At 37.5% G+C, this 27531-nt stretch overlaps 2 protein-coding genes across 4 annotated transcripts; one reads left to right on the forward strand and one right to left on the reverse strand.

The window, feature by feature from the left end:
• The first annotated feature begins 5032 nt into the window (after positions 1-5032).
• LOC120068047 (RING/U-box superfamily protein) lies at positions 5033-8981 on the forward strand. Of its 3 annotated transcripts, XM_039019726.2 has the most exons (7): positions 5076-5232; positions 5355-5590; positions 6318-7394; positions 7560-7754; positions 7840-7991; positions 8250-8360; positions 8663-8981. In XM_039019726.2, exons 2-7 carry the CDS (start codon positions 5426-5428, stop codon positions 8727-8729), a joined length of 1767 nt encoding a protein of 588 aa, XP_038875654.1. In that variant the 5' UTR covers positions 5076-5232; positions 5355-5425; the 3' UTR covers positions 8730-8981. The 3 variants fall into 3 exon arrangements, with proteins under 3 accessions (XP_038875647.1, XP_038875660.1, XP_038875654.1); XM_039019719.2 differs by having other exon boundaries at positions 5033-5590; XM_039019732.2 differs by having other exon boundaries at positions 5044-5590; positions 7861-7991.
• Positions 8982-26643: 17662 nt separating this feature from the next.
• LOC120079160 (uncharacterized) lies at positions 26644-26976 on the reverse strand. Its single transcript, XM_039033334.1, has one exon. It carries the CDS (start codon positions 26974-26976, stop codon positions 26644-26646), a length of 333 nt encoding a protein of 110 aa, XP_038889262.1.
• Between the last annotated feature and the right edge of the window lie 555 nt (positions 26977-27531).

Raw genomic sequence — 27531 nt, forward strand, 5'->3', positions numbered from 1 at the left:
TCATGGATAAAGATTCTCTCCATGTGCCAAAAGTTTCATCCTTTTCGTTTATTTTTTTTTTCACATTTCTTCTTCTTTTGTATTTATATATTAAATAACCCTTTTCTTTCCTCCTTTTATTAATTTTAAATTATATGTTTTTTTCATATAAGTATAATTCATATCTTTATGAAAATCCTCAAAAGATTTGATGTTTGTATGATAGGTGTTTGAATTATAGTTCCATTTTCACATAATTCCTCTTTTTGAATACATATGCTTCCCTAAACAGGTGGATGATGATTCTGTTCTAGTGGCAATATTCAAAAAAGGGCATCAAGGGAACTTTTGCTAGTTGTTTTAGAGGTTCTTTTATTATTTACGATGGAATTAAAAAAATCATTAGAAACACATTTGAAACAGTCTTTAAAAAAAGTTTTTTTTTTTTTTTAATTTTTAATGTGGTTTACCATTATGAAGTACTTTTTTAGGGTATAACTGAAATTATTCTTCTTTTTAAATTAATTGGTTAAGAGTTCTATCATATTTCTTTAAAATATTTTTTAAATTATTTTGTAGAACAAATGATAAGTAAAGTTTAGAGATCTAGGATGACTTTTCTGCCCTTCAAATACAATTTAAAATACTAAAATTTTATTGGAGAACATAAATTAATACATGTTTTATGATTAAAATGTATTGGAGTTATTTTGACAATAATGAAAAGGGAAAAGAAAGCATCATTAATTAAAATGAAATTTATAGTTTTTTTTGTTTGTTTGTTTGTTTTTATTTTTTTGTTTTTTTGTTTTTTTTTTTTTTTTTTTTTTGGAATGAATGGTAAAATTATAAAGGAGTTTAACTCTTTTAGAAGTTTAAAATCTTATTTTTGCTTTGGTATTGGACTGACTTCACACAATAATTACCATTTACATTTAATGGAAAACTACGAAAACCATCCATGAAATATGGAGTAGTTGCAAACACACCATAAATTTTTAATGATGAAAATTAGACGTCTAAATTTTTATAAAGGCTTAAGGTTTTATAGATGCCTCGGAATAAACTTTGAATAAAGGATACTTTGGAAATCAATGATGACGGTGTTTAGTTGTGCATGAAAAATATTATCAGAATTTTATGATAAAAATTATGTTTATATTTAATATATGAAATTAAGCATGAAAATATTATATAATCTTAATAGATTAATTAAATAAACAATAAATATCATCCAATATATTGATAAAAAAAAATAATTAATTAAGAATAATGATAATTTTAATTATAAGTATAAAAAATGGAGTAATTTATAATTAAAATTAACTGATTATTATATGTAAGGAACGTCTTATTAATTATAATCTAATATTTATTTATTTTTGTGATTAATTAAGTTCAACATTGGTAATTTTAATTTTAATTAAATAATAAAAGAAAGTATATTTTAATAAACAATATATTATATAAAAAGTAAAAAATAGATAAAATATGACATATTAATAAAGAATATTAAAAAAGTTTTATAAATATGATATGTTAATAAAGAATGAAGTAATATAAATTAATCATAATAAATAAATAATTAATTATAAATAATCAATATAATTATATATTCTGAATGAAGATTCAATTAAATCTCAATAAATAATTGGTTGATTATTAAAAAAATTAAAATAACTCATTATTATCGAAAAATGAATTTTTTTAATATATTATTTTTTATTTATTAAAATAAATATATATTGATTTTGTTAAAATAATATTAATTAATTATATTTCAAATGAAATTATATATAAAATGAAAAAAATATGGAGAGGAGAAAAGAGAAAACCCACAGTTTTGGAAGGGAATAGAAAACACTTCGTTTCTGGAAAATGGGGATGTACCAAAATAGCTTATTCTCAAGTAAATAGTTAAAAACTTGAACCAAATATGAGATTTGGATGTTTGTGTCAATTCCCATGCAGAAAACCCTCAAACCAGACGACCCTAAGTATTAAAATTAGACTCTCAAACTAACAATAATTATAAAAATTAGACTTGTAAATGATAAACATTGAACCCTCAAACTTACACAAATGTTACCTATACAATTATTTGAGTTTGAAGGTTCAGTTTGACCCAATTATAACACTTATAGGTCTAGTTTGATCCAATTATAACATTTATTTAAGTTTGAGGATTCAATTCTTAAGATTGAAAGTTAAATAGTACAATTGCAACTACCACCATACTTCAAGAGTAGTTTTTGTAATTCGACCCACTTTTTAATAGATTTTTTTTTAGTAGAAACTAAAAATAGATGCTTTTTTAAGAGAAAAACCTAACAATTGTAAGGACAAATATTTGTCAATAAGAACATATCGTGTTAGATAAGCTTCTATTAGTTCTCTAAGGTAGAAGCTTTACATCTTTCACAGTCGCATTTATTTAAAGATACATATAAAAGAAAAAATTCGGTAAGTTAGGTGTTAACTTTTCAACTCGTTTTGATTGCTTGTTAAATGATTGATAACCAAACAAAAGAAACAAAGAATAGATAATAATTATAGAGTACACAACACAGTTGGAAGTTAATTTTTTCTAAATTAAAAAAAAAAATACCCTTGAACTTCGTATACTGTATAAAAAATATTCTTCCAACTTTTAGAAGTTTTAAAGATATCCTTAAATTTCCAAAAAAAATTCAAAATATTTGTATTGTTTGTTAATTTTAGATGAAAACTATTATTGTTTTATTTGAAAACTCCCTCTAACTTTTAGAAGTATCAAGAATACCCTTAAATTTAAAAATAATTTAAAAATACTTTTAATGTTAGTATATTAACATAAACTATTAATATCTCGTAATAAAAATAACATTTCACGAAATTCTAAAATCAAAATCTCCCCCCACAATATATCGAAACGATGAATATCTAAATAAAGAAAATATATTCGGTTATTAACCCACACAACTACTAACGTACAATCTTGTTAAAACATTTAAGTTCTAAGATTATTGGTGTTTCCATTATTCTTTTTCTTCTTGTTATATTCTATATATTTGAACCAAAATGGGTAGTTTTGTTTGTTTATTTTGTGAGATAAACAAATGTCAAACCATTAACAACAATGAGAGTAAGAAGGTGTTGAAGAAGATAGGGGAGAGCTAAGAGAGAAAATAGAAAAATAAGAGGGTATTAACGGTTTTTTGTTCATGTACTAACCGTAAAAGAATTTTTGTAAACTAGTTGTAAGTTTAAGATATTTTGACACAAAACACTAATAATTTTCATCCAAAATTAATGATAAATATACTTTTTAAACTCTTTTTAGAAGTTCAATAACATTTTAAAAACTTTTGAAAGTTCAAAGTTAAGTTTGAAATAACCTAGCCTTTTTTTTTTTAATATTTTCTCAAATTACAAACAAAAACTTTTTAAATATTTACCCCATTTTTTCCTTACAAAATTAGTGAATTTTTTTCAAAGGTATTAGATTAAATAGGTGGAGAATCGAATCTCTAATATTGAGGCTGATAGTACAAGTATTATGTTAATTGAGCTATGCTATTTTAGCTTAATGAGAGAATTTTAATATGTAGATTCATTTTATTTATGTAATGCAAATACCATATTGATATTACCACGGTGTATTAATCAATTCGATGATATACTATATCCATGTCCACACATTTATTAACTAATTACTCTGATACATTTTCTTGAAAGGTTAGATATGCCTACACTTACATATCGGCCTTTTTCTTATATAGTTAAATATAATCAATCAATTTATCTACCTATTAATATCGAATGGACTCATTAAGGTACATGCTTAAAAAAAAAGTTAAAAACATATATTTTTAATTAAGAAGTTGTAAATTTAAATTTTCACCTACACATGTTGAACCATATATGTATAGAGTGATTAAGTATAATTATTGACATAACTAACATGTTGATCAACTTTAATAAGTAATACACCAACCAATAGATTAACAATAATCATTGATGCACTTTGATTAGCTACAATTATTCATATACCTTTAATAGATATAATTACATTACGTGTCTTGTGTGATTTTAAGTTTGGTTATGTTTACCATATGTATTTAGATTCCACCTTTTAAATAATATTTTGTACTAATTAGGCTAGATTTTCCATGGGGATGTTCACGAGACATGGATAGGTATTTCTTTTTCGTCCTCGTCCCTGCATCTACTTCTATTTCCTATTCTCACAAAATTTATTATTTAATTTTTGGAGATTGTTGTGAAAACTTTTAGTGGAAAATTAATAGGGATCAGATTTTATGCAAAGAGTTATTATTTATTTATTTTTGTTAGAAAAAAAAAACAAATATAATATAATTATTTATGTTATACAGAAAATCTCTATTTAAATAGTCAATTTCCAATAAAAATGTTTAATTTAAGATAAAAATTTGGGAAAAATTAGTAAAAGCCGAGCAATATTCCATATGCATATGTAGTTTAGATAATATAAAAATAATAAAGACTATGATTCCTAAAAATTTAAATTTAAATATTATGACATGACCTCAAACCATTTAAAGTTCAAATATATATAAACATATAATTGGTTAACAAAAAAAAAAAAAAACATTAAATATTACACAAAGTTTCAAATAGTCGAAACACATATATTAATAACAATAATCGGGGAGAAAGCAAAGATGAGGAACGCATTTATCTTCTCCGTTCTCGTTTTATCAATAGAAACAAAATTTTATTACTCATTCCATCATTTGTGTCCTACACTTAATATACAGATGCTCTGTTTTATTAGAAAAATTTTATGGTGAAAAAATGAAATATATTGACCATATGTAAGACATATAAGAATATTTGAATCAATTAATATTAAAAAGATCGATAGTTGGATTGCTGGATAGTCGTATTCATGCATATTTGTGATTAAAAAAAATGGAGGGGAAGATCCAAACGGGAAGACAAGGGAAGGCCCAAGAAGAAAGTACAGAATTGGGCCCAGTGGCCCAGGGGGTGCAATTTTCGAAGGGTGGGGTGTTTGAATTTTTCCCCCAAAGGGAGGCAGAGAAAACGCCATGTTCTTCGTTTTTCAATCTGAAATCAATATGTAATCTATTGTTAAATCCACACTCAAAATTTCTCTCTACTTGGGTTCCTTTCATTTGCTTTGCTTTGCTTAGCATTTGGATAATCAATTATCAATACACCAAGAAAGGGACTCCATTTCCACATCTCTGCTCTGCAAGTTACTTTGTCTCTTTCTCCCATCTACTCATCACTATATGCGTCCCAATCCCACGCTTTCCCCTTTTTCTTACTTTCCCAATTCTTCTTATTCTTTCCCTTTAATCTTACATTCATCTCTAATCTTCTAGATCTGGGTTGTTCCAATCTTCCCATTTTCCCTCTTTTTTCATGGAGTAATCATCGCCCTTGCTTCCGAGGGATGGGATCCAGTGGAAGTAAATCGTCGAGTAATTCGCTGCCGGCGCCGGAGACTCCCTCGTGTTCTGGCAGAATCCGGAGGGGGAGATCCAAAGGCCGGAGAGTTTTTCGGTCTGCTTGCCTCGGTACCCCCTCTGGATCGCACCACAGCGACAATGACGATAATGTACGTGATTTTCCCTCGTTTCTTTTAGATGGGAAGCTGTTTTTTTTTCCCTCCTTTGTTGTGGTTGATATGATTTCATGGGGCTGGAGAATGATGTTGAGATTCGAATTTCTGCATCTTTGTGGGTTTTTTCCTTTTTTTGTTTTAGCTATTGGTTTTTGACTTGTAGCTTGCATGAGATTTTGTGATCATGAGTGCTAAATTATGAAGAAATAGAACTTTGCTTTATTACACTTCGTATTAATGAAGCATTTTGATAAGTTTTCTGAATTAATTTGAAGAATTTTTCAATGGAGAAGTCAACTGCTTGATTTTCATTGTTTGTGATTCTACGGTATGAAGATGAGACTTCCTATTTGCACGAAACTTTGTCATTTCTCTTATGTTGTCTCAGTCTGGATTTGCATTCATGTATGAGTCTGAGTCCGTGGTGTTTTAACTTTACATTGTGTGGTGTTTTCATTCATGTTAATCTTATTGTTTATATTTCCCAGGAAATAATGTTGCAGGTTAAATGCTATAGAACTCCAGCATGGTTTGCCCATGCGATTTGAATTATTGATTACTCAGGAATAAAACGTGTCTCTCCTTTTAGTTGGACTGCACAACTTATTTTGCTATTGGATTTTCTGATGTGCAGTCTTAAATCCTAGTCATCTGTATGACCAACATTGGAGGCTGATACACTATGTAATTAAGTTTTACTAGTTTATGGGTTATTCTGCAGGATTCTGAAAGTGAGAACAAAAAGAATGCTCACGATTATTCATCTGCAAATCAGACTGCTCAAGCATTAGATCAGATGAAAGTTGAGGGTTACAGAAGGGTTAAAGCTGAGGAATCTGTTGAAATGCCTTGCATATCATCGAACGTTGAGCTGGATGGATGGGATCAAGCAGGTGTTGCTGTTACAGCCCCCAGAGCTGGAAGTACCTCTGCTCGTGTATCTTCCCTGCAATCGTTGAACCCTTCGAGTAACTTCCTTTCTCGCTTTAGTTTCATTCCTGGTAATGTAAGCTTCAGAATTAGTAGAGCAAACAGTTTAGGATCATCTAGATCTTATCCTGTGTCTTCAACAAATCTCTCAATGTTGAATAATGAAGACGAGCCTCATTTATCAGATAGGCCCGCTAGAGGCATGGGTGGTCAAGATGAAACTCAGCAAGGTAGGGACTTGCTTCCTGCATCACTAGCTAGTGAAACTCATACTCAGTGTTATGGAGATAGTCCTGCTAATTTTAGGTTAAATACACAACCTTCTGGTCTTTCTGATAACTTACAAGACAATCAGTCAGTTTCTTCTACCCATGACATGGCTGGTGCTTGCGATAATTCTAGAGTAGGGCCAGATGGAGACCTTTCCCATCCTCGAACTCTACCTGAAAATGAAAGCAGTGAGATTAGACAATCAGATAGACGGACTGGATCTAGGGAACCGGTTGACCGCAATTTTCGTTTCAGTCGGACACTTAGTGTTGGAAGACTCCGCGATAGAGTTCTTCGTAGATCATCGTTATCTGACTTCACATTTTGTCCTCCTCAACAAGAGGGAGATGAGAGAGATGCAAGTCACAGTGGCGATGACCAACATGTATGGACTGCCGAGACAAGGGCTTTGGCATCTGAAGATAATGTTATGACCTCGCCAACAACATCAGGTTTTCCAGCTTCTAGTCTATCCAGTTCCCTGTTCAGCACCCAAGATTTTGAAGTGGAAACTACCCGACCTAGAGAAGCTAGATATCATGATTTGCTGGAACATAGGTCAAATTTCCTCGAACGTAGAAGAAGAATACGGTCCCAGGTTTGTAATTATTGTTGATGGAGTTCATTTTTATGTTATAGTAGAGAGGCAATAGTATACAGTGAATGTTATGTTTGGTCATATTTCATAGTAGTGCTCGGGGCAGGTACAAAAATTATGCTGGGTATCTTACTTTTTCTCTCTCTTCAACTCACTCTCATGCAGGTTCGTGCCCTACAGCGGCTGGGAAGTCGCTTTGAGAACCTATCTGGGCATGAGAGATCATGTATATTATCCGGTCAACATAGAACCGGGCATTGTACTTGTCGTATCAATAATCGTGACACAAATACGAACGATAACACCAGTGCTAGAGCCAGTATATCAAGAATTGTAATGTTAGCTGAAGCCTTATTTGAGGTAAATTAATATGTTATCACCTTCTCTGCTTAGTTTGCTTACATTTTATCTATACTAGTTGAATCTCTGTACTTATTTTAATTAGGTTCTGGATGAAATTCACCAGCAATCTGTAGTTTTATCCTCCCGCCCCGCATCTTCTATTGGCTCTCTGCCTGCACCAAACGATGTTGTAGATTCTTTGCCGGTTAAATTTTATTCCAAGTTGCAAAAGCATCAAAGCGAGGAAGCTGCCCAGTAAGCACTTATTTTTACTTCTTTTTTCAGCACAATCAGTTGACTTTTGTGTGTGTAGTCTTTGACACTATTGAACTTCTCTTTCTTGTATAGGACATTCTTACCACTTATATTCATTTGAGGCTCTCCTTCAATAGAGAGTTTTTATATGAGTCTATTCCATCCTCTTCTTTTCCTCTTTGCACACATTCTTTCATGTTTAGTCTACGTTTGTCTGATGTGTCCTTGTGTATTGCTCTCGCTACTATAAATCTACAGATGCTACATATGCCTGGTCGAGTACGAGGAAGGAGATAGCATGAGAGTGTTGCCTTGCCTTCATGAGTTTCACGCAGCATGTGTTGACAAGTGGCTGAAGGAGATCCACAGGTATTATTGGGTCCACGTACCGTTTTCTGCTTCTTGAACTGATACAAATTAGCATACACAGAGGAATGCCCCCATTTTCTGGTATTTTTGGGACATGTCGTCTAGTACACATCATACACTGGCTTTCACAGATATTATTCATGGGGTGGGCCTGAGTTCACAATCTCAAACATTAGATACATTGTGCTGCAAGTCACGACACGCTGAATAAATGAATCTTACTGTTGACTTGGTCGATGCGTATGTTTTTAATGCTACTGAAGCTCAATCGATCTCACTTGCTTGTCCGTGGTATTATGCAGGGTATGTCCACTCTGTCGAGGGGATATATGCAGCAGATCTGATGCGTTATCAGACGACATCAAGTGAAAGCGATTCATTTCCAAAGCCTGCTGTCTTCTGTATATCCTTAGAAATCTTGGAGTGATGGTTGGTAGCTAGAAAATTTTAAGCGGAAAGATGATGGGTTTGAAAATTTTACTGAAATTCAGGTTTTTGTTCTATAGTTTGTGGTGCCTTTTTATAAAAATCAACTTAATAGAGTGTTCTACTGGGAATGGATTCAATCAGTTGAGCAAATTGTTTTCACAGAGAAATATCAAATATATTAGCTTTTCTCTTTCTCTTGTCCAAGGATGTGAATAAGGTAATGAAAATCTTCTCCCCAAATTTTGTTTTCTTATTTCTAAGTGATCTTTATAATTGAAGTTAAGAAATGAAGCAAAATTTCTCTACAGATATGTTGATATTTTAGCCTCCGTTGGTCATAATTTACATTTTTTTAATGAATTATCTCTTTTGTTTTTTTTTTTTTTTTTTTTTGTTTTTTGTTTTTTGTTTTTTTTTTTTTTCCTCTCTTCAATGATAAATTAAGGTTGGTTTGATAGACAATTTTAACATAAAGATTCTAAACAAATTTGTATACCATGTTTTCTTAAAAGTTTGGTAGCAGATTTGGAAATTGAATTTCAATTTAAACAACTAAAATATGAACTTTTATTAAAATATTTTATTGTTAAAAAATTGGTAAAATTGTTATGATGTGATGTCATATAATTTATAATACATATTTTAATTTAATAAAAAGTAATGTTGTTATCTTTTATAATACAATTTTGTATTCTAATATTTCATTTTTTTAAGAAATAGCATCACTAATAAAAACTTTAATATCAAGCTATGGATAGGGATGGATTGTTGCATTTTTCTAGTTTAGAATGTAGTCATGAGATGAAAATTTACGTTACGTTTCACATGTTTAATACCTTGATGGTATGTAATTCGTAATTGCTTTAAAAAGTTATGACTTAATTAATGGAAATTGGTCATGAATTACCTTTTCTCAGTCAACCAATAGTTAGAGTTAACATAAAATACCAATAATATATATACCATTTGAAATTTATTAAGTCTAAATACTATATTTATATTTAATGATTAATTAGAATTAATAGTAATAATATATTTATATTAATTTATTAATTATTTAGACTTTATTCATGTCCCATGTATAACAATATCACAAGTGTGGAGAGTATTAAAAGACACATGTCAGATGGACTTTAAATACCTGTGAAACAAACATGCCTAAATGTTTGTGAGATTAATTTTTTTTTAAAAGGAAGAACACTATGAAAAAATGCAAAACTAGCCGCTTCGTCTAGGGTTGTGAGAAAACGATCATCGCCGCTTCGTCTAGGGTTCGCCACCGCTGCTACGTTCGCTACGAGTAGGGAGCCGCCGTTTCGTCTTCGTCGGTCGTCATTTTGTGACTGGTGTTGTTCCTGGATTGACAGAAGCTTCTTAGCTGCTGCTACGTTCTATAAGGTGGTCGTCGCTGCTATGTTCGCCGTCTTCTGACAGAAGCTGCGTTCCTGGATTCTTACCGTCGTGCCGCTGGTCATTTGGTTTCCTGGATCCGTAGCTGCGTTTGACGGCCGCCATCGACTGACTGGTAAAGGAGCTCACAACTTGTTGACCGGTAGGTTCGAAGCTGTATGGGTTTTGTGCAGGACTGGTAGAGGTGTTCGTGGTCGACTGGTGAGGCTGGGTTTTGTTGGTTAGCAGACGGTGATCTTATTGAGGTGTGGGTTTAACACGGTGAGAGTTGGTGATGATGGTGCGTAAGCGGTCGTCTCTAAGATTTAAGGAGAAGAATGGAGGGTGAGTTACTCGTCAACCCTTTCGTCTGCTTAGACTGGAGATCGGTGTGGGATTGGGTGCTCGTTCTTTGGAGGTAAAGGATTTTGGGTTGTCTGACGGTCGCTCTGAGGAAGGTAAAGGGTCTGGTATGGGGAGTGTTGGGTTGAAGAAGGAATTTCGGGTTGTAAGGGTTGAACCGAGTAGGCTGGGTATTGGGTTAGTTGATGGGCAGGAAGTGAAAGGGGTATCTGGGAGCCTTGAGGATGTTGGGGGCCCGGATGAAAACTGGGTTGTGAGGGGTGTTGAGGTGGTCCTTAAGGGAGCTGGATTGAGCGTGCCTGATGGGAGTAGGATGAGGCTGAGTGAAGGGAGTGGAATGGTGTAGGGGAGCTGGAAAAAGGGTCGATAGGCGTAGGGGCTTTGGTGGGTGGGCCGCGTGGTGTTGGGCCGGAGTTGGGAGGCTCAGGGGGCAGAAGTTAGATAGTGAGGAGGTTTCGTGGGCTGGGCTTTGTGGAAGTAAGGGTTGATTGATGGACACTCAGGTTCTTTGTGAGCGGGAGGAGTCGGTTCCTAAAATCGGTTTAGCTAGGGGGTTTGGTCTAAAGGTGGTTCGGTTGGAGGAGGGGTGTGGTTCTGGTGGTTCTGGATCTGGTGTGAAAGGGGAAAATTTGTGGGCAGGCCTTTTTGGTTCTAAGTTGAGAGGTAATTTGGAGTTCATTCCCCCATTGGTTGAAAATGATAAAGTTATTGTTGAACCTTGTGAGGAGATTATTGATGAAGGTGTCTGCATATGGGAGAAATCTCTAGTTGGTCAGTTTGTGGATGCCAACTCTCGTATTCTGTTATTTGTCGTCTTATTCAGAGAATTTGGGGACGTGTAGAGATGCCAACTATTACCTTGTTGGATAACGGTTTGATTATCTTTAAATTTCATAAGGTAGAGTCACGGGATTGGGTGCTGGAGAATGGTCCGTGGCACTTTGGGTGGTAAGCCCATCTTATTACGATAGTGGTCTCCAGGTATTGTTTCTGAAACCTTTGTTTTTTATTTTGTTCCTATCTAGATTAAACTGGAGCGTGTTCCCCTAGAGTTGTGGACAGATAGAGGTTTAGCAATGTTAGCTAGTGTCGTGGGTAAACCTGTCTCTTTTGATTTTGCAACAAGAGAGCTGCGACGGTTATCGTATGCGAAGGTTTGTGTTCAGGTGGATGGTGATTCGTTAATGCCCCCTTCAGTTACTGTTAGAATGTGGGGTCAGGAGTTTATTATTTCAGTTGTGTATGAGTGAAAACCTCGTAGGTGTTCTTGTTGTGGTTCTTTTGGGCATACTGGGGCGGTGTGTGAGAAATAGGGTGTGGAGAAGGGTCAGGAGTTATGTATTGTGGCAGTCAATGGGGGGTGTTTGGAGGAGAATAGGGGAATTGAAAGTGTGAGGAAGGGGCATGACTTAGGTATAGGTGCGAGGGGAATTGGCCCAGTGGATGAGATTAAGGGTGCAGGGAGGGTTGAAGAGTTTACTATGGTTAGTCGGCATAGGCGTGATAGAGGAGGTGTAGAGCATAGGGGTGGTAGTGGGTTACCGGGTACGGCGCCCTTGAAGAGCAGAGTAGTTTATGGGTCCCCTGGAATAACGGGGTTTGTAAAGTATGTTAGTGATCGTAATCAGTTTGATGTTTTGTGTGATAAGGGGGGCGATTCATTGGCATTGGCACTAGTGCAGGCAGATCCTGATCCGTTGTTTATTATGGATGGGATGTTCGGGAGTTTGGGCAAAGGCCTAGTGGGAAGTGGTAGGTGTGATCTCTTGCAAGATTCATGATTTGGTATTCCTGGAATGTTAGGGGGTTGAATGACCCTGTAACGACCCAAACCCCTAGGACTTAAGTTAGGCCGTTACTAAATACATGCATGCACGGAACTCAAAACGACACTCGGTTATGGCGAAATAAATACTAATTAAATAAGGTAAGTTCAAAAGTCTTTCATTAAATTCAAATACTAAATCAATAGTATGGTATCCATAAATCATAATGGATAATAAATAAGTCTGAAAAATGATTCTTAAATGTAAGTTTTAAACATCAAAACTAAAAATTAAGAGAAACATGAAAAGAACTCTCAATCTCATGATGCGGAAGCGTAAAAACTAGTCCCAGTGGCTCAATCACAAATTCTGCTTGTCCATCACCGGTGAATCTCTACCCTTACTTGAAACAGCAATATGAGAAAGAATGAGTACAAAATACTCTGTAAGTAACTCCACTACTGGGGTCAGGCTGGGCATTTATGTCCTCTAGATACCCACCTCTGGTGAAACATATAAACTGCTCTAGTCCTCATGGAACTCATACATGCATGAAAAACTTATTTCAATCCTACTGTAGTTAAGTATGTCCACTACCTCTAGTAAGTCCCGTAGGACCCGCAACCTCTAGTGAATCCCGAAGAAAACACAATCTCTTACATACGCATGGTTATGCATACACATCTTTCGTATACACATAACCCACTTAATGTGTACCTTTTTCGTACACATGGTTATGTATACACCTCTTTCGTATACACATAACCCACTGAATATGTACCTCTTTAGTACATCTAGTTATGTATATGATGACATGTAGAAATGCATACCATCTTAGTTCTTTTATTTAGAATTATGAAGATTGTTAGGTAGAAATTGTGTCGATCATGATAGGAATTCACGAGAATATGAGTTTGCGTCAATCAGCATGTCGAATCTCAGCTAACCCATTACTTTGCATTAATTATGCGTTCAATGTTCTATTTTTGTAGCCAATACAGGAAATGAACGCAAACACGAAAATTGGACCATCGCATAGACAATCGCAGCCGGAGAAACACTCCATCACAAAGGCAGACGCATCGATCAATGCATGGATGTTGCGGTAATCAGCCGTATGCATCCATCGCATGGAAGTTGAACTCGTCAAGCGATTGCGGTAATCATGTAGAGTTGCGGTGTTAAGCAAATGTGGCCATTGAATGATTATGGCTACGCGACAACGTATTCTAATGGGATCAACGCAAGGTAGGTGGAATGAACGCATCAACGCATCTACCTCGAGAAAATCCAAAGCTGGTGCTGACATTTCACCTACCACACCGTTGGTGGCAGAGGTTCAGAAAGGACTGCCGCGCCGAACGTCAGACTCAGAGCAGTCCAATTAATGCTATCGACAGTCCAAACTCTATAAATAGAAGTCGATGAGCAAAATTTCAAATCATCCGAGGGAGGATCTTGTGAACCGGGGACTTTCCCTGTGATCTAGACAAACTATGTGAGAAGATGGCTGAGAGTTCTTCACCGCCTTCATCCATTTCGACTGACGACCGGAGCCTTCGATCGGAGCTAGATCTCGAGAGAGTCAGCTCCTCCGCCCATCCATGGCACCACCGGCAGCCTTGACGCACATCCGCTGGGAGAAAATCCTTGCTTCCAGCCGGTCATTTCCTTTTCCTTTCTTTTCCTATATTGTATTGTATGACATTTTGAATTAAGAAATTAATACAATGTGTTTTTAATGCATTTCTCTATTCCTTCGACTCTATCTTCATCTTCTTGCTTAGTATCTTTACTTTCATTCCAACACTTAGTGAGATTGCTTGGGTATTGCATACTTAGTCATGTGGATTAGGGATATGAAGCATGTAGCAACCTACCGAGAGGTATGCGTTGCGTGAGTGTGTGAGTAACCTTATTTGCTTAGTGTGAAGTTGCGACAACGCCTGTCTATAGGCTAACGTAACGCTTGTCTATGAATAAAGTCAGCAACAGCCAACTACTCGGGAGGGTAAGTGGTTGGTCGCACTAAGCAATGTTTGCGTTGTTCACTAGAGATAGGAATAAGCTTAGGTCAGCCAAGTTCATGCGATTACCTTATTCTATGAGCGCATCATTCACATTTAGGCATACTTTAGAGAGTAGTCTAAAACCTAAATCTAAGACTTGAGAGAGCGGATTGGAACGCATAGGTAAGAATGGGGATCTTAGAGATAAGCTCTGTTTGCTTCACACAGCGTATGCACCCTACAGAATGGATTTGCATGTGTCCAGGAAGTAGGATAAGGGGATATGCAGCAGCACACTCATGCAGCGGAGCTAGTGAGCTGGTTATGGAGGTTTAGGCAGGCATAGGCTTCTCGACAATATCGCAAATACACCGCATACGTCCTAAAGTTAGGTTCACATGTGTGTAGCATGATTACATGGCTTGCATTGACTAGGGTTGCCCTTGCGATCACTCTTAAGTTTTGCAATGAAAACATCTCCGCATTTTATCTATTTTCCCACACATTTATTTCATATCAAGGTTTGTCGCATTTCTACCTTTCATGCATATTCTCATTGTATTTTCTATTAGATAGGAGTAGGAGTAGGATTAACGTAGCAATATCCCCTTCATTCATAGCACTATCCCCTCCATTCTTTTATTCAACCACCGTAGACACAATCATCGCAAACATATAGTTACAAGTCCCTGTGTTTGATGCGCGGAAATTGGAAGTCAATTTTTACTCGACAACTCAATCCCTTGGACACATTATGTGATGCATGTTCCTAAAATATGTGTTGATAGCCATGCGTCGATGGTCATGCGTTGGAATGAAAATGCGCCAACAACGTATGTGATGACCATGCATCCTGCCACAAGTTTTCTTGCGTTCACGCCAAGTATAACATGAACGCAAGTTTCTCGGGTAATCCGAGGTTGAACAAGGGACTTGTTACTATATGTTTGTAGTGATTGTGCATACAGCGGTATAAATAAAAGAATGAAGGAGATATTGCTACGTTAATCCTACTCCTACTCCTATCTATTAGACAACGCAATGAGAATATGCATGAAAGGTAGAGATACAACAAACCCTGACATGAAATAAATGAATGGAAAAATGGATAAAATGCGGAGATGTTTTCATTGCAACCCTTAAGAGTGACCGCAAGGGAACTTTAGTCAGCATCAGACTATGCGATCATGTTACAACCATACACGGCAAGTCATTTTCTAATGGAAATGCGGTGCTCCTAATTCTAGGACGCATGTGTTAAACGCAAAGTGTCCATAGAGCTTATTCCTAAGTCTCCACTCTTGTCCTATGCGATGATGCAAAATGCATGAAAGCAAGGTGACCACATTCAATCGTATCCTATCTCTAGAATGCATGTGATGCGTTAATAATAAATAGTGCCCATTCCTAAGCACCTATCTCTTATTTTATGAGTTCTAATCTTGCTCTCCTGAGCCTAGATTCTGATCTGACCTTCCCAAGTCTAGATCCTGTCCTTAGACTACCCTCCTGAGTATCCCTAATGGACGAATGAAGCATACATAATACAAGACAATCGCATAAACTTCGCTGACCTATGGTTGTTACTATCCCTAGTGAACAACCCATACCTTGCTTAATGCGTCCAACCACTTACCCTCTCGGGCAGTTGATTGTTGTTGACTTCACTCATAGACAAGCAATGCGTTAGCCCATAAACAGGCGTTGCAGTAGCTTCACACTAAGCAAATAAGATTACTCACATATTTGCACAACGCACACCTCTCGGTGGGTTGCTACATGCTTCATATCCCTAATCCACATGGCTAAGTATGCAATACCCAAGCAATCTCACTAAGTGTTGCAATGAAAGTTAAAATGCTAAGCAAGAAGATGGAGATGGAGTGGAAGGAATAGAGAAATGCATTGAAAACACATTGTATTAATTTCTTAATTCAAAATGTCATACAATACAATATAGGAAAAGAAAGGAAAAATAAATGATCGGCTGGAAGCAAAACTTTGCTTCCAGCGGATATGCGTCAAGGCTGCCGGTGGTGCCATGGATAAGTGGAGGAGCTAACTTTCTTGAGGTCTAACTCTGGTCGAAGGCTCCGTTCGTCACTCGGAATGGATGAAGGAGGTGAAGAACTCTCAGCCATCTTCTCACGCAGTTTGTTTGGATCGTGGGGAAAATCCCCGGTTGAAAGACAATCTCCGGATCCAAGGATCCTCCCCGGATGATCTGAATTTCTGCTCATCGGCTTCTATTTAAGAGTTTGGATCGTCGACAACATTAATTGCACTGCTCTGAGTCTGACGTTCGGCGCGTTAGTCCTTTCTGAACCTCTGCCACCAACGACGCGGTAGGTGAAATGTCAGCATCAGCTTTGGATTTTCTCGAGGTAAATGAATTGATGTGTTCATTTCACCTACCTTGCGTTGATTCCATTAGAATGCGTTGTCGCGTAGCCGCAATCATTCAATAGCCGCATTCGCTTTACACCGCAACTCTACATGATGACTACAATCGCTTGACGAGCGTAACTCCAATGCGATGGACGCATACGGTTGATTACTGCAACATCCATGCGTTGATTGATGCGTTTGACTTTGTGATGGAGTGTTTCTCTGCATGCGATTGTCTATGCGATGGTCCGATTTCCGCGTTTGCATTCATTTCCTGCATTGGCTACAAAAATAGAACATTGAACGCATAATTAACGTAAAGTAATGGGTTAGCTGAGATTCGACATGTTGATCGACGCAAACTCATATTCTCGTGAATTTCTATCATGATCGACGCAATTTCTGCCTAATAACCTTCATAATTCTAAGTAAAAGAACTAAGATGGTATGCATTTCTGCATGTCATCACACCCCCAAACTTAAAATCATGCTTGTCCTCAAGCATGCATTATACTCAAGAAATTCTAACTCACCTTCATGCTTTCCTTTGCGATGACCAGCTTCTCAGAATATAATTCACACCCACCTTTGACTATCACCGCAATGCTCTCCTCCACTTTGGCTACTTCTTCAAAAAGATCTTGTCTAAGTTTAGATCTGGTAAGCCTTTGCTCAAAAATTTTTATTCATTCACCACATTTTTGTGTTTAGTTTTTAAGAGTGCGTTCATTCAAAAATACTTCAAAACTTTGCGATGACTTATTCAAATGCAGCGTTGAACCTGGTTACGCTCTTCGTTTTGGCTTACCCCCACATGTGTCATGTGGGTATCCAACTTCGGTTTTGTTCTATATTTAACTCAACTCTTGTTTCGTTTGTTTTGGCTTGCGCCAAATAGAGGAGTTGCGCTAATGCGCTGATCCTAGCAATTTTGCCTTCATTTTGGCTTGCCCCTACGTGTGCCATGCGGGCATCCAACTTCAAGCAAGTGCCTTTCACAGCTTAACTCTTATCAACATGGGTTTCCCCATTGCGTTGACAGTGGAGTTATTATTCCCAAAATCTCACTTCAACTTTTTTTTCTTTTCAAATGATCGCAATATAATGAACGCAATCCAAAGCTGAAGCTGACATTTCACCTACCAAGCCGTTGGTGGCAGAGGTTCAGAAAAGACTGATGCACTGAACGTCAGACTAAGAGCAGTTCAATTAATGCTATCGGCGGTCCAAACTCTATAAATAGAAGCCGATGAGCAAAATTCCAAATCATCCGGGGGAGGATCCATGTGAACCAAGGACTTTCCCCGTGATCCGAACAAACTGCGTGAGAAGATGGTTGAGAGTTCTTCACCTCCTTCATCCATTCCGAGTGACGACTAAAGCCTTCGACCAGAGCTAGATCTCGAGAGAGTCAGCTTCTCTGCCCATCCATGGCACCACCGTTAGCCTTGACGCACATCCGCTGGGAGCAAATCCTTGCTTCCAGCCAGTCATTTCTTTTTCCTTTCTTTTCCTATATTGTATTGTATGACATTTTGAATTAAGAAATTAATACAATGTGTTTTCAATGCATTTCTCTATTCCTTCGATTCCATCTCCATCTTCTTACTTAGCATCTTTACTTTCATTGCAACACTTAGTGAGATTGCTTAGGTATTGCATACTTAGTCCTGTGGATTAGGGATATGAAGCATGTAGCAAACTACTGAGAAGTATGTGTTGCGTGAGTGTGTGAGTAACCTTATTTTCTTAGTGTGAAACTGCGGCAACGCCTGTGTATAGGCTAACGCAATGCTTGTCTATGAGTAAAGTCAGCAACAACCAACTGCCCGAGAGGGTAAGTGGTTGGTCGCATTAAGCAATGGTTGCGTTGTTCACTAGAGATAGGAATAAGCTTAGGTTAGCCAAGTTCATGTGATTACCTTGTTTTATGAGCGCATCATTCACATTTAGGCATACTTGAGAGAGTAGTCTAAAACCTAAATCTAAGACTCGAGAGAGTGCATTGGAATACATAGGCAAGAATGGGGATCTTAGAGATAAACTCAGTTTGCTTCACACAGCGTATGCACCATACATAATGGATTTGCATGCGTCCAGGAAGTAGGATAAGGGGTTATGCGGCAGCACGCTCATGCGGCGAGAGTTAGTGAGCGGGTTTTGGAGGTCTAGGAAGGCATAGGATTCTCGGAAATATCGCAGATACACTGCATATGTCTTAAAGTTAGGTTTACATGTGTGTAGCATGATTGCATGGCTTGCGTTGACTAGGGTTGCCCTTGCGATCACTCTTAAGTTTTACAATAAAAACATCTCTGCATTTTATCTATTTTCCCACACATTTATTTCATATCAAGGTCTGTCGTATTTCTACCTTTCATGCATATTCTCATTGTATTGTCTGTTAGATAGGAGTAGGAGTAGGATTAATGTAGCAATATCCCCTCCATTCTTTTATTCAACCGCCGTAGACATAATCACTGCAAACATATAGTTACAAGTCCCTGTGTTCGATCTCAGATTACCCAAGAAACTTGCGTTCATGTTATACTTGGCGTGAACGTAAGAAAACTTATGGCAGGATGCATGGTCATCGCATACATTTATTGGCGCATTTTCATTCCAACGTATGACCATCGACGCATGACTATCAACGTATATCTTAGGAACATGCATCGCATACCGCGTCCACGGGATTTTGGTTGTCGAGTAAATTGACTTCCAATCTCCCGGCACCAGTATACACATAACCCACTGAGTATGTACCTCTTTCGTACACCCCAGATTCTCTCTATAAAGGTAGGGATGCGTACCTCTTTTGTACACATGGTTAGGCATACACCTCTTTTGTATACACATAACTCACTGAGTATGTACCTCTTTTGTACACCCCAGTACCCTCTAGGTATGTATCACTTTCATACACATCAGCCCTAGTACATCTCTTTCATGTACTAGCGCCTTTGGATGTGCATCACTTTCATGCAGTCACATAGTCTGGAAAAGAAAAGAGATTGCATCTAACTTCATATTACATATAACATTCACCTAATCATGAATCCTCTAAAATCTCCTGATCAAGGTCAGGCTAGTTAACCTCAACATACGTAATTAATCTAGTATTAATGGATCCACTCTAATACATCACTTTCACGCACTAACTCATGTAACAATCAAACATTTGAAATTTCATAATACATCATATAACTTATGTACTTTCATAATAAATCACATCAATAAGCACATCAACAAAATGCTCCAACTTTCACCTAACTTTAAGACATTTCCGTAGTGGTGTCGCTTAACTTATAATTCAGGGTCATGCCCAATCGTTATTTTAATATATTTCATAAAATTCTAAATCATGCTCATACATTAACGTGCTTCGGTCATATTATCACATGCTCATACATCTTTTTTAAACCGTCTATTAAATCTCAGAACAGTCAAAATTATCCTTGTAACTAGTCTTACAATCCTCAATGTAAACAGATCAAATACAACCATATGGAATCACATACCGTCTCATGCTAGCATTCAAGTGTCTATGTGCATAAATAAATAATTCAAATCTCGTACCAGAACATACTTTGATCATATTATACTATTAGTCTATCATGCTATCATCCTGCCATAACATTCATTTATCATACTAGCATACATCTAATGCCTGGCCCGTAGGCAGTTCCAGTAGTAAGATTACTTATCTTTAATCGCAAACTCTAGAAACTAGAAGCTCAACCTCTTCCGTGCACAATGGAATCTTGAATCAAACAAACATGCAAAACAACTTTAATCTTTGTTGGTTGTTGTTCGAAATTTAGAGCCATTAAGAAGTCGGTAACTCAAATCTAATGTCGAAATAGAATAGGGAACTGTCGAACAATTGTCAAAAAGGGAAAAAATGTTGTTGTTAGGGTGTTTTGATCATGTTAGATGCTGCTTAAAATTGCTAGAAGTTGCAAGCGTTGTGGTCGTTGAAGTTGTATGTTGCGGCGTCAGAGGACATTGGTTGGAGATCGTGGGCATTGCTGTCGTTCATTGGAAGGAGAAAACGAACAGATGGGAGGTGGGGTTTGATTTTTTTAAAAAAACAACAACAATAATAATAAAAAATAAATAAATAAGTATAATTACATTTAATTCCTTTCTGTTTTACTAATAAATTCCATTACATTTAATTCCTTTCCGTTTCAAAAGAAAATTAATTTCTGCCATTAATTTCCAATTTGAATAGTTTCACGCCAACAATTAAATTCCCACACTTACACTTGAAGTCCAAAATTCCAAAAATGCTCTCCAATTAATAACAATTACTGAAATTCCAAATAATAAAGTTATTGAAATTACATTATTACTAAAAAATGTGCGGGGTATTACAGACCCTGTCAAGTGTAGGGTGGTGGCAGACTTTCTAGCTTCCTCTTATGTTACTTTCTGTTGTTTACTTGACACGAGGGTTCGTCATGAGAATTTTGGTATGGTGATGGGTAAGTTTGGTGATGCTTGGAGTTGTGTGTGTAGCTATAGTGTGTAGGGAGTTGGGAGGATCTGGGTGATGTGAGGGAAGAGTGTCTATGATTTTTCCATTGATGTCAGTGGGGATCAATTCATTTCTGGAACCTTAGTGGATATTGTATCTAGTTCTAGGGTACATATTGGCGCTGTGTATGCCTCTAATCACATGAGCGAGAGGAGGAACTTGTGGTCTCAGTTGATTGATGTGTGTGCCTCGTGGCAACTTCTTGGAGTTGTTTTGGGGGATTTTAATGCTGTTCATAGTAGCTTGAAGGATTTTGGTGGTTGCCTTAGCTTGAGGGAGATGGAGGAGTTTGATGGGATGTTATTGGAGGCAAATCTGGTTAAGTTGGGTGTGACAGATAACTAGTTTACCTGGACTAGTAAACTTCAGGGGAATGGTATCTTGCGCCGTTTGGATCGATGCTTGTCCAATGAGGCGTGGATGGTAGCTTTTCTGTATTCGGAGGTTAGGGTTGGTCAGTGGGGGATTTCTAATCATAGCCCTCTTCTGGTTTCTACAGAGGAGATGAGAAGTAGGCCACCTCCTACGTTTCATTATTTTTCTCATTAGGCGGAGGCAGAGGGTTTTCTTGATACCATCAGGTCAGTGTGGAGAAGGTCTGAGGATGTGTCTCTTATGGTTAGTTTTGTGCAAAATTTGAAGGTAGTGAAACGGGTTTTTTGTGCATCGTTTGGTAGGCATATCTCTGTGTTAGCTGATGAGGTGCGGACGGTTAGGCAGGTTATGAAGGCTACTCAGGCTGCAGTAGAAAGGAATCCTGATTCAGAGTCGGTGTGTGCAGAGGCAGCTCGGGCCACTGAGGTGTTTTGGTCAGTGGCGAGATTGGATGAGGCATCGCTCCGAAAAAAGGCCAGGGTCAGGTGGCTGGAGTTAGATGATATGAACACAGCTTTTTTCTATCGCTATGTTCATTCTCGTTGCAGCTGCAGTGGTTTGTTTACAATCGTGGATGCTGGGGGGACTCGCCAGACGGTGCATGTCAGGGTGGTAGAGGTGGCGGTAGAATTCTTTCGGGGTTACTTAGGGGCTCGACGTATGGGGTATAAGGATCTTACTGCCCGAATTGGGGATATTGTGCAGTTTAGCTGGCCCGAGGAGGGGGTGGAGGCACTTGGTTAGCTAGTGAGTCGGGAGGAGATTCAGAAGGCTTTATTCTTGATGAAGTCTGGGAAGGCTTCTGGCCTGATGGGTTTTTGGTGGATTTTTACAGAGCTGCTTGGAGTGTGGTTGAGGATGATTTTTGTGACGTTGTGCTGAATTTTTTTGAGACATGTTACCTGCCTGATGGAGTTAATTCTACTGCTATTACTCTCATCCCTAAGAGGTGGGGAGTTGAACGTATGGAGGAGTTTCGTCCTATTTCATGTTGCAATGTTATGTATAAGTGTATCTCGAGGATCTTAGCTGAGAGATTGCAGTTGTAGTTACCTGATTTCATCAGTGGTAATCAGTCTGCGTTTGTTCCAGGTAGGTCGATTTTCGATAACATTTTATTGTGTCAGGAGCTCGTGGGAACTACAAGGAGGGCAGAGGGAAGTCGCGTTGTGTGTTAAAGGTAGACCTTCAGAAGGCTTACGATTCGGTGAATTGGGATTTTCTATTTGGTGTGTTGTTGGCTATAAGTACGCCCCTACAGTTTGTTAGTTGGGTGAGGACTTGTGTTACTTCGCCTAAGTTCTCTGTGATGATTAATGGTTCCCTTGAAAGGTTTTTTCCTAGTAGGAAGGGGTTGAGGTAGGGGGATCCGCTGTCTCCTTTTTTGTTTGTGATGGTGATGGAGATCTTGTCTAGGTTGTTGAATAAACCTCCTGTGTGGTTTAGGTTCCATGATCGGTATGAGCGTTTGCGCCTAACTCATTTGGTTTTTGCAGATGTAACGTGCTTTGTATGTATGATATTCAATGCTCATGATGATGCGATACTACTACTATTTATGCGTTAATTAGAGATACTCAAGTAGTATGCCCTGCATTGTCACAAGTTTCCTTACGATGGAACCAAGTGTAATTCCACCACAAGTTTCTCGGTGTGATCCGAGGTTGAACACGGGGAAGTGGTGCCGGTTATTGTGGTATGTTCATGGTATATGCGATTGGGTTTTTCAATTCTTTATAAAAGTGTGTACAGTATGTAAATTACAGTAAAATAAAGGAAAGCAGTAAGATGCGATAAAACATGAAAATACAATAAACCTAAACTAGATGTTACAAGATACAGAGTTTATGTGCAAGATACTAGGATTAAGGCTGGCTGTGAAGGTTGTGCAAAGACGTGGAATGCGACGACAAGTCGTGAACAAATTAGAAAGAGAAAGATAAGTATTACAAACAACGCAAGTTCTTAATCGAATTGAAGGTACAAATACTGTTCCGCTCTTCTCTTGGCGTACACCTTTCAATCATCGGCCGCATTTCCCGCGTCTGTTGTGAAACAGAGTCTAACGTAATGAACGCAAGGTTGCTTCCATGTTTGGAAGTACCACTCGCTTTAGTTAACGCACTCTTCTGACCTTCTCTCGATAGATCAGAATGACATCTTCACTTTTGCTCTCACAGGTGAAGATGCCGTCTAGCATGCTTTAGCTAAACATATTTGATAACTTTAATACATATTAAGTTCTTGGTGATTCATATTGCTCATCAAAAGATTAAGAAAACATCATGGAGAAAGTGACTAATGGGTGAACGAAAATAGACAGAGAATGGTAAATGAAATCTATCGAAACATTTAATATTTCTACTAAGTGTTTGATACATGATGTGTGAATGTAGAGATAAAGAAAACATGGAATACAGTGAAAGGGAGATAGAACAGATACAATCAGGTGCCAATGTTTTGGCACAGATTCAATGGTGATCTACTTGCTGGATATGATGGTTTTGATGGCAGGAAGAGCTTCCCTCTTAGACTTGCTCCACCGGTAGTAGGGGTCTCTACACAGAGCTTCGATCAGGTATACAGCTGGTCGAATCTGAGATTTACCTCTCAGCCTTATCTCTTTCTCTTCCCGGATTTCTTCTTTTCAGCACTCAGCTCAACCTTTTTCTCTTTAAAATCTTACAGCACTTAGCTCAATATCAAATAACATAATTTTCTCTGAATTCGCTGGGGTATTTATAGGAGCAGATCCTTTGACTCCGGCCATGTGGTCCCCACTTGATGGTTATGGTAATTCCATAGATGGAGGGATATTATTCCTTCTATTATGCAATCAGACCATCAATTCTGCACAACCGTTAGTTGTACACGTGTCTCAATCCTCCCCTTTCGTGTTGCTCGGCTGCATCTTTCGATTATAGGTTTGCATGCGGTGTTTGTTTTTATTACCGCATGCGGTAGTAGCATAGCTCTGAACTGACTATCGCATTGCACCGTTACTTCGGTAATTGTCTCTTTAAGGTTGATCTACGGGCGCAATGTGATAGAGATGCGTTGATTAGTTTCTCATGAGCCTTGAGCGCAAGCGGTGACTTGGTCTCCTGCAAAACAAAGTAAAGTTTGGCTTGTTCTCCATCTTTTTGGCGTTAGTGGGTGTAATTGCAAACATTTTTAATTATTGTCATACTAAGGTAATTTTCATACAATTGGCACATAATTACTAACTTTTGGCCGCAATATCTAGATAAGATGGCATAAATAACTTATATTTCTATAAGTTATCACACCCCCAAATTTAGATATATGCTTGTCCTCAAGCATATCTTTTACTAAGGCAATCATGCTCCATTCCTATCCTATATTTCTGCGACGATTGATTGCTTCGAATGTTACACTTAGGCACATTTCCTGACATCGCACTTTCCTTCTATCCTTGCTAATTCTTAGTAAGCCCTACTTTATTCTTCTATGTAACAAAATCCTGCTTAAAGACACTTTTCTAGTTTTCAAAGTAGGATACTTATCCCTTCTTTTTCAAAACAACTTGATGTAACTATATGCTGTGAGCAAAACTTTGCATCATTTATTCACTTAGAGACAGTTGGTCATGGTTACACTATTCGTTTTGGCTTGTCATGCGAACATCTAACTACGGTAGTGTGCCAATTCTAACTTTAACTCATGATAATTAGAGGAGTTGTCCCTTGCCTTCTTTTTCCCTTTTTGGCTTATACTACGTTGTTCTTGGAAACCCACCTTCGTTTTGGCTTGCTCCTATGGGTTTCATACGAACATCCAACTACGAGCAGGCTCCTTTCACAACTAAACTCTTATCAGGTTAGGAACAGTTTTGAAATTTTCCCTTGCGCTAACATTGGAGTTTTGCATAACTTTTATTATTATTATTTTAAAAAAAAAAATGAAAGTAGACGCATTTTCTAAAATACTGCATACTTCTGAGTTCATCTGCTCAGACCTTCCCCACCCCCAAATTTAAAGATGAGCAAGGTCCTCATTGCGTTGTTTGGATAGACTAGATAAACACTTAGAAGAAAATTTCAAAAAGAAGGTTTGAGCAAGACTTTGAAAGATAAAAGGTAAGGTACTGCTAAACTAAGAGTTAACGAAGTGGTAGTCAGAATTTACTAAGTATGGGAAATGTTTCTAAGTGTAATATATAATACATCATAGCAACGCAATGAAGATCGTAAAAATACAAGAGTACAAATATATCAAAGATTAACAAAGGAAGATAAAGAAAGAGGCACAGTCTAAGAGTAGAGTGAATTATGTACTTTGGTTGTATTGACTATTAACAAAGTATGCAAATATATTACAAATGATTGCAATACAAAATTTTTCTCATGACTGTACAAGAGTCAAAGAATTTGGTGAAATTACAATTTAATTCGGAAAGGTGCATGATTCGCAATTCATGTCATGCTTCCAATAAATGCAGATACATTTTTGCTAAGGATGGGCACACGCATCCATCCTCGCAGCACATCCCTTAACTAAATACATTTCTGGAGGATACCTCAACATAGTGTATTTCAATTAAGACCGGGCAAAGGATGCATATGTGCGCAACACACCCTTCACCGCAATGTATTTGGGTGTATTAGATGCATACCTCCTCTTTTTTCTACTTACTACACCCATCCTCTCGTTAGATACCGGTTTATTTTCCTCTCTTCATAACGCAAGTTAAAAAGGTCTTGTGGTGATTTATCGAACCTTCACAAAGTCATGCATCCATGCTACTACATTTAACATATGTAAGTATATGAAACTCCTAGAACATTAAGGCCTAATCCTATTAAACAGTGATCATAAAATGAAACAATCGATAAAAGAAAGCTATAAAAAAAGCAAATAAACATAGATGGGAAAGCCGACTGAAAGAAGTTCTTAGGGTTATCGCAATCACTTTCCTTGCAAGCATATTAATCCTGCTTGCTCAAATCAATAGTGTCCATGCGCCGATCGAAGTCACCCCCATAGTAGGATTTGATCCGCTAACCATTGACTTTGAATACGCTGCTCCCATCCAAAGTTGTTAATTCCACTGCGCCGTGAGGAAAGATGGTCTTGATTCGGAATGGCCCAGACCATCCAGATTTTAGCTTCCCAGGGAACAGTCGCAGTCGTGCATTGAATAGCAGTACCTGTTGGCCTTTGGTGAATGTACGGTCGTTTATGTGTTCGTCATGCCATTTCTTGGTTTTCTTCTTATATATCTTGGCATTCTCATAGACATCCCTTTGCCATTTGATCAACTGATTCAATTGTAACTTCCGAACTTTCCCCGCACTAGCTAAATCGAACTTCAGCTTCTTACATGCCCACATTGCCTTGTGTTTTAGCTCAAGCGGTAGATGACAAGCTTACATGCCAATTGGTGTTTTGTAGGCAGTCCAGTAAGCCCATAGTGTTTCGTCAAGCTTGGTTGACCAATCCCTCCTAGTAGTATTAACTACCTTCGCCAAGATAGTTTTGATCTCTTTGTTAGAAATCTCTGCCTGCCCATTAGTCTGTGGGTGATAAGCAGTTGCCACTCGATGGCTGACGTTGAATTTAGTCAGCAGGTTAGCAATTATGCGGTTGATGAAATGAGAGTCCTCATCGCTGATTAAGGCATGTGGCGTTCCATAGCGCGTAAAAATGTTCTTTTTCAAAAACTTTGCCACAGTGGCTGCGTCATTCTTGGCACATGCGATGGCCTCAACTCATTTTGAAACATAATCAACCGCAACCAGGATATATTGATGAACTTCAGATGATGGAAACAGGCCCATGAAGTCAATTCCCCATACATCAAATAATTCAACTTTTAAGATTGACGTTAATGGCATTTCATTTCTTTTGGACATATTCCCTGTCCTTTGGCACCTATCGCATTGCAT

This window comes from Benincasa hispida, chromosome 1 (genome assembly GCF_027475165.1).
Source record: "Benincasa hispida cultivar pf3 chromosome 1, pf3_genome.v1.1, whole genome shotgun sequence".
Lineage (NCBI taxonomy): Eukaryota > Viridiplantae > Streptophyta > Magnoliopsida > Cucurbitales > Cucurbitaceae > Benincasa > Benincasa hispida.

What these genes read in the sequence shown, in the direction of transcription:
- LOC120079160 (XM_039033334.1), bottom strand. Translation starts at nt 26,976, where the DNA reads ATGTGGGCATGTAAGAAGCTGAAGTTCGATTTAGCTAGTGCGGGGAAA.
- LOC120068047 (XM_039019719.2), top strand. Translation starts at nt 5,426, where the DNA reads ATGGGATCCAGTGGAAGTAAATCGTCGAGTAATTCGCTGCCGGCGCCG. An exon ending in GAAGAAGAATACGGTCCCAG is followed by an intron (nt 7,395 to 7,559) that starts GTTTGTAATTAT and finishes ACTCTCATGCAG; the next exon opens with GTTCGTGCCCTACAGCGGCT. An exon ending in TGGCTGAAGGAGATCCACAG is followed by an intron (nt 8,361 to 8,662) that starts GTATTATTGGGT and finishes GGTATTATGCAG; the next exon opens with GGTATGTCCACTCTGTCGAG.